Here is an 8,182-nt window from a genome sequence, read left to right as displayed (position 1 = left end):
TAAAGTTGCCATGATATTTGCCATGGGAAACATAATGTTTTGAATGTGCCATGGCAAAACCAGAAAGAAACAGATTATGACCATTTGAAAAACATATTTCAAACTTTCCACGTTATATAGAACATTTGATCTTATAAGAAAATGTGAAGGATAAAAAACAGACATTTTCAAAAAAATCCATGCTCTGGACTTCTAAAATATGCCGTCCTATAATATCATAAATTCACCATGGATATTCAAAAAATGTTTTAAACTTGTCATGGCCCTATAATTTGAGTTGCCATGTAACAAAGAATAAGAAAAATGCCATGGTAAAAAATGCCATCTCTTAATAATAAAAATGTAATCTATTAGTAAAAAAATGACTTCTCTTAATAATAAAAATTCCATACCTTAATATAAAATGTCATCTCTTAATAAACAAAAATGCCATCTCTTAATAAATAAAAAATTCCACCTCTTAATAAACAAAAATGCTATCTCTTAATAAATAAAAAATGCCATCTCTTAAAAATAATAAAAGTCATCTCTAAATAAACAAAAAATGCCATCATCTCTAAATAAACAAAAAATGCCATCTCTTAATAAACAAAAAATGCTAGCCATCTCTTAATAATAATAAATGACATCTCTTAAATAATAACAAAAAGAATAGATTGTGGCCATTTGAAAAACATATTTCAAACTTGCCATGTTATATAGAACATTTGTTCTTCTAAGAAAATATGAAGGATAAAAAGCAAACATTTTCAAAAAATTGCCATGTGTTGGATACACATTTTATGAAAAATCCCGTGCAAAAAGAATATATAAGGTGTCATGGGCTCTTGCCAAAAGATCGTACTAAATTGCCCATGGCAATTTTACGGACTGTGAAGGGTGAAAATTGCATTCACAACAACGATCAACAACATAAAAAATGGCACAAATATGTAAGGTGTCATTGCAGAAAGAAAGTAATTGCCATGGCAGTTTAATAATTGTAAAAACTGGTGTGGAAAGTGCCTTCACCAATTGCAACTATGTAAAATGGAAAAATTATAATCCCTCCATTTTTATATACAAGGCCCACGGCAATTTTACGGACTGTGAAGGGCGAAAATTGCATCCACAACAACAATTAATGACTATATAAAATGGCAAAAATATGTAAGGGTCATTGCAAAAAGAAAGACTAATTGCCATGGTAGTTTACTGATTGTCAAAATTGGTGTGGAAAGTGCCTTCACCAATTGCAACTATGTAACATTGCAAGATTATACTCTCTCCATTTTTATATACAAGGCCACTTCATTTTTCATGTCAAACTTTGACTCACAATTTTGGTCAAGAAAATATGGGTTCATTCGCAAAAAAATAAAATATATGGGTCGTTTGTCACAAAAAATATATCATAAAAAGTTCTTTCAAATGTGCATCTAATGGCATGCTTATTATGGCATATAACTCAAATTTTGTTGGTAAAATTAATGGTCAAAATTAGACATAAAAATGAAGTGGCCTTGTAATAGTAATGGAGTATAAAAAAGTGCCATGGCAGTTTACAAATTGTGAATTTGCCAACTAAAAACCATATACATGCCTAATGTGAATTTGCCATTGTAGTTTGTCTGCGCTATCTACACACCTAATGTGAATTTACCAACTAGACTAACTTGCATACTGATATAAAATGCGAGATGCCTCACAGTGCGGCGCAACAAAAAAGAAATAGGATTGGTGAATTGCCATGATAGAAAGCCGTGACAATTCGCATGATATAACCATGACAACAGATCTGGATTTTCCATTATGTTATTACATGAGTTGGCCCATCCTCATAGCCTAATCTAGCTGGTATTTGGCATAAAAATAAATTCATTCACGTTGGAAATCTGAAGAAACCTGTGCAAGTCTACTGAACCGCTATGAGCCGGAAGCACAGCGAGAACACAAGGACCGGCCATGGCCATAGACCAGCGAGCACGCACCAATGGGGAGCACAAAAAACAGAAGAAGAAAGATGGAAGGGAGGGAGCGGGCAGGGGGAGAAGAACCTAAGGGGATGAACGCTGCGGTCCGTCACACAGTGCGCACACAAGGACCGGCCAGGGCTGGTCTAGCACACACCAATGGGGAGCACAAAGAACAGAAGAAAGACGTGGAAGGTGGAAGGGAGGGAGCAAGCAGGGGAGGGGGGCGGGACCTAAGGGGACGAGCACCACGCCGCGGTTCGTCGAGACGGTGGTTGGAACTTGGAAGCTTGGGGGCAGCCTGCGCGGTGTTGGATCTAGCGCAGGAGCTCCTTGCGGCAGCCATGGTGAGCAGGTAGGCACAGGGGCTCCAGGCCAAGTCGTAGGTCGCCGCGCTGGCGTCGATCTCCTAGAGGGGCAGCGACAGCGCTGGCGTCGATCTCCTAGAGGGGCAGCGACAGCTGCAAGGCACGCCGGCGTAACTCGAGCGAGTCCATCCATTGCGGTTCGGGCGACGCCCGTGCCTCCTCGCTCAGCATTCAGTCTGGTTGCATCGGGAAAGAGCGAGGCTGCTCACGATGGGCGATCTTGGGAGGGAAGAACATCAGCAAGTCGAGCTCCGTGTTTAATCGTCGTCGAGGACTGACGGAAGAAACTCGACGCGGCCGCACAAGATATCATAGACGACGAGAATAGACTCGCCGACGATCGAGGAGGGGGCTTGCTCTGAAGAGGAAAGTGGGGGCGGGGGTGGATCAGGATGAGGAAGGGTGTTTCGCTGGAGATCACCAAAAATCTCACGTTCGCTGGTTAGCTTTTCTGTTTCATGAAAGCTGAAACTACGTAATTCCTACCTTGCTCATGTTCACAATTTGGAAAACCGACAGCATCCACCTTCAGCAGAAGTAACACAAAAACCGAAGGCAAAAATGTAAAAAGGACGGATAGTCCTGCAAGCTAGAAAATTTGAAGGTTACATTTAAAGAAATGGATTTCATAAGACACGGGTGTTTTCGCACTGACATCTTAAGTGAAAACAGAGAGAAGACTGAAGAAACACACTAAAATCCTGGAGAGGTAAGCAAAATGACCTTATTCTGTTGTTGCTCTTTTCATCCTTTGACATTCATTGATAACCAAACCTCCATACAGCACTCTTCGGAACAAGCAACATGAAACTTACCCGTGCAATTTTCAGCCAAGCATATGAAATCAGGTTATGTATACACAAAACTAAATAAAACCATATAAACGGTACAAGTTGCCCAGCCAGACGAGTTCAAATATACAATGCTAGAGTAAATTGTTGACATGTACTCCCTCCGGAAACAAAAATGGATGTATCTACAACTAAAATATATCTAGATACATTCATTTCTTCGACGAGTAATTCCAAACAAAGGGAGTAACTCACTGAGCTCGTTGGCCAAAATGTAACAGATTCAGAACTAGTCCTTGAATTCAAGATCCATCGGCTCCTAAAAATACTCTACAACTAAAAATCAAGAAACATTGATCCCACAATGCACATGATAAGCATCACCAATCAAAATTAAATTGATAGTCTACTTTGATATTAATATATACGCAGAGTCTAATTTGCCACCAAAATCCGAGATTTCAGGATTCTTCGTAGTCTACTACAGATCATACTCGAGAAACATTCATCCCACAATGACCTGGCACTTGACATTACAACTAGATAAACACACGGTAAAATACATACATGTGATCATCTCTGGAAAAAGAAAACATAGCTGCACAAAAACTCGAGGCAAAAATGTAAGAGAAAAAGCTAGATAGACTTGATTTTTTGACAAAATGCTGCGTTGGTAAAGATATACTGTATCTGATATAGCACTGAAATCTAAACACTGACAGAGAAAAGACTGAAGAAACACACACTAAATCCTGATGAGATGCAAGACACTGAAGACTGACAAAACACACACTAAATCCTGATGAGATACAAGACTGACGGAACAAAGACATAGAAAGATGAGAACAACAATTTAAAACAATTTAAGCCGCAGTAAGAGATAGTATAGCAACATCTTTTCTGAATAGCTAACAAAAGTATGCTACTTGGACTATCACAAAGGTGTCTGTTCCGTTTATGGCTACAAATGCAATTGCCTGTCAATTTTAGATTTAAAAAAAAAAGAACTTCATAGCAAGCAAACGATAACTTCCATTCATCAGTACAAAATGAAACAAGGTGACTGACTTACAGCTTGGTTGCACATGAAATTCACCAATGCAAAAACCAACCATGCAAATGCAAAAAAATAAAGCTTGCAAAAAGAAAGTGTCTTAACTCTGGGTGCTTCTTTGTTTGTCACTTCCAAAAAATAAGGATATAATTGTCATAATCATTACCGCAATATGAATAAATAATGCAATGTGCCATGGACAAAATTTGAGAAACTTCAAACAGGAACAAAGAAACTGGTGAAGCTGAAGAAAAAAGATGAGAATTAAAAGGCTAAAAACTGAGTAAGAGGTTGACGACAAAGAGAGACCAAAAGAAAATTACTGGATATAAGAAGCCATCGCCAGGCAAGAGCTCAATGACTGTAAGTAAGACAGATTAAAACTCCAAATACCGATATACTGAACAACGATGCAAGCTGACAGACAAAGGAACAGAAAGCATAGAGAAACTGTAAGCACAACATAGCTACGAAACCTTGTTGACCTCAGTACACAGATATAAATAGTGGGGCTGTTCATTCATGCATCAAACATATATACCAATACTAATATCTGAACAAATATAACACATGAAAAAAACTAATCTCTGAACAAATGTACTAAAACTAATCTCTGAACAAATGTACTAATACTAATCTGTGAACAGTCATAGTTAAGCATGCAATTTCCACAATCCATCCAACCACACTAAACAGTCACATAAAACAATGAACAATCAAGCCTGTACAACCACAGAGGAGCACGCTCCGAGATGCACACAAAGATCCAACAACTGGAAACCTGACACTTCACAAAATGAAAAAAATAAACTGTTTTTGTTTTAGGAAAATGAAAATGATATGCAAGTTTCATCGAGATCAATAATCAGACAGCATAACTTAGACTTGCATAACTTCGGTCCATCCAATACATAGAGATAGATCAGTCTGTCCACATCAGACGACACGACAAGATAACTTCGAACGAACAATAATCCACCAACAATACTTCTGGAACCAAGCTCGCATCGTCGATTCTTCTTCCTACGAGAAGCACGGGAACACTACGGCGACATATACTAATACTGATAGGTATAGGTATGACTTGCTGCAGAGTCAGGCGGTAGGAAAAGGAGCGAAGGGGAACGGGGAACTCAGATCTGACGGGCAGCGCCGCCTAGTTGGTCTTGTTGGGGCACTCGCGCGAGAAGTGGCCGGACTCGCCGCAGGAGAAGCAGCCGCCACCGCCACCACCACCGCCACGGCCGCCACCGCCTCCGTAGCCACCACCACCGCCACCGCCGCCCTGGGGGCAGTCCCTGGAGATGTGGCCCTCCTCGCCGCACTTGTAGCACTCACGGCCGCCACCGCTGCCTCCTCCGTAGCGGCCGCCGCCACCACCACCTCCGTAGCCGCCACCGCCGCCGTAGCTGCCGCCGCCACCTCCGTAGCCACCGCCGCCACCTCCGTAGCCGCCGCCGCCACCGCCATAGCCGCCTCCACCGTAGCCACCGCCGCCGCGACCCCCGCGGTCACCACCGCCTTCGCTAGGGCGGGAGCCGCCGGCGAGCGCACCTCCTCCTGGTGCGGTGACGTCGGTGGCCTTGGTGCGCCCGTCGTCGCCGGTGATGACCTCGAACTCGACGACGTCGTTCTCGTTGAGGCTGCGGTAGCCGTCGGCCTTGATGGCGGACTGGTGGACGAAGAGGTCCTCGCTGCCGTCCTCCGGGGAGATGAAGCCGAACCCCTTGGTCACGTTGAACCACTTCACGGTACCCTTCAGTCTCTCACCCATCTTGCGCCGCCGCCGGAAACGAAGGACTAAAACCCTAGCAGGAAACCCTAGATCGGTGTGGTGGCTGAGGACTGAGGGAGGAGGTGGGGGGTCTGGATAAATAGTCTGTTTAGTTGGGCTTGTACAGCAGCTTCGAGGCCCAACCACACAATTAAGTTGGACCTGCTGGTTTTCCATTCGGCCCAGCAACGCGAGTTCACTCGCCTGCTCCCCGCTCGCTCCAGCTGCTCTGCGGCTGGCTTCGCTCGCTCGGCCGCCAGCTAGTTTTTTTTGTGTTGTTGATCTAGTAGAAAAAACCAGCCCGTTTGAAAATACTTTTGAAATAAATTGTGAAATAAAAAAAGTTTCACGGATTTTATAAAAAGTTCATCATTTTGAAGAAAACTTCATCGATTTTGAAAAAAGGTACCAATTTCAAGAAAAAAAGCAGCAATTTGAAAAAGTTCCTCAATTTTGCAAAAATTGCAACTTTGAAAAAGTTCAGCAAGTTTGACCAAAAAAAGTCCATCAATTTTGAAACAAAATCATCAAATTAGAAAAAAATCAAGAAATTTGAAAATAGATCATCGGTTTTGAAGAAAAAGATATCGAATTAAAAAAGATCGTTGATCTTGAGGAAAATCACGAATTTGAAAAGTTCGAGCATTTAAGAAAGAAAAAGAAAAAAAGGGGGGAAGAGACAAAGAAAACCAAACAGGAAACAACTGCATTTTTCAGTGTCACATTTTAAGAAAAATAAAACTAAGGAGCCCGGTTAGTGCGCTCGGTACTAAACCGGGAGGAGCCCGAATCGAACCACATCGTGCACACGTTTTTTAGGGTTTAAAACAACAAAAGAGTAACTGGGTCGGCCTAGAGTGTTGGGGATATCCATACCAGGTAGGCCCACCAAAGGCATGATACCCGTGATATGAGGGCCCACAAAAGCCAGGGAAAGACGTACACGTCATCAATCTACTCACGTGGGTTGGGACACCCTCATCACTCGGACGACATTCGAGGCCTAATATACTCGGATGGCCTTCAAGGCTTCCGTTACCCGAACAACCACCGAAGACTGAATCTACTCAGATGCTCTTGAACTACTCAGCCACGTAAGATATTCGGACAAGGGAAGCTGAGCAGTCAACCATGGAATCGAGAACGTCAATAGACACATAGCCTATATGTTATCGGCAATCAATTCACCAGACAATATATGTAATGCTCAACATCATTAAACCTTCTGAAATCCCTTGTAATGTAGCTATAGGAAGGGGTGGCGCACTCTATATAACCAGCCCATAGCTCTGGAACAAGGGTTTGCAACCCTTTATAATCTCTGGACAAGAAGAAAGAAACAAATTTAAGAGCTCTAGACGTAGGGTCTTTGAAAGTGCAACTAATCTCTGGGTGGTTTTGGTAATTCATAACATATAGCTCATTGAACTAATGATCATTCAAGTTGATTATTTCAGAGAGTTCAATGTTTGGCATGGCATGGCATGGACTATCTCCCTTCTTTCATTCATAAACATATCATTTTCATGGTCTAGCAAATATTGTTCTAAAGGATCATTAGGAGGCACGGCAATAGAAGCAAGACCAATAATTTCATCCTTACCTTAATAGGCAATTCTTTATCATGGGGTTGTGTATGAAATTTAGCAAAATTAAACTCATGAGACATATCCCCCAAACCAATAGTAACAACATCCTTTTTGCAGTCTATCTTAGCATTAACAGTATTCAAGAAGGGTCTACCAAATATAATGGGACAAAAGTCATCTTGTGGGGAACCAAGAACAAGAAAATCAACAGGATATTTAACTTTCCCACACAAGACTTCAACATCTCTAACAATCCCAACCGGTGAAATAGTATCTCTATTGGCAAGCTTAATTGTAACATCTATTGCTTCTATCTCAGCAGGTGCAATATCATGCATAATTTCTTTGTATAAGGAATGAGGTATTGCACTAGCACTAGCACCCATATGACACAAGCCATGATAACAGTGATCTCCTATTTTAACAGAAATAACAGGCATGCCTACAACATGTCTATGTTTATTCTTAGTATCAGGTCTAGCAATTCTAGCAGCTTCATCACAGAAGTAAATAACATGCCCATCAATATCATCAGCCAAGAGACCTTTAACCATAGCAATACTAGGTTCAACTTTAATTTGCTCAGGTGGTGTAGGTGTTTTAATATTACTCTTACGAACCATAGTTGAAGCTTTAGCATGATCCTTTATCCTA

General features: G+C 41.5%; 1 protein-coding gene across 1 annotated transcript; it reads right to left on the bottom strand.

The window, feature by feature from the left end:
- Positions 1–5,033: 5,033 nt before the first annotated feature.
- On the bottom strand, positions 5,034–6,029 carry LOC542810 (glycine-rich protein 2). The gene has a single exon (XM_044553086.1). It carries the CDS (start codon positions 5,937–5,939, stop codon positions 5,322–5,324), a length of 618 nt encoding a protein of 205 aa, XP_044409021.1. The 5' UTR covers positions 5,940–6,029; the 3' UTR covers positions 5,034–5,321.
- Between the last annotated feature and the right edge of the window lie 2,153 nt (positions 6,030–8,182).

Source organism: Triticum aestivum, chromosome 1B (genome assembly GCF_018294505.1).
Source record: "Triticum aestivum cultivar Chinese Spring chromosome 1B, IWGSC CS RefSeq v2.1, whole genome shotgun sequence".
NCBI classification, from domain to species: Eukaryota; Viridiplantae; Streptophyta; class Magnoliopsida; order Poales; family Poaceae; genus Triticum; species Triticum aestivum.
Note: the sequence above shows the minus strand (reverse complement) of the source record. Positions and strands in the feature narration are given on the sequence as shown.

Bases quoted from the DNA above. Each gene is read 5' to 3' on its own strand.
- LOC542810 (XM_044553086.1), bottom strand. From the start codon at position 5,939: ATGGGTGAGAGACTGAAGGGTACCGTGAAGTGGTTCAACGTGACCAAG.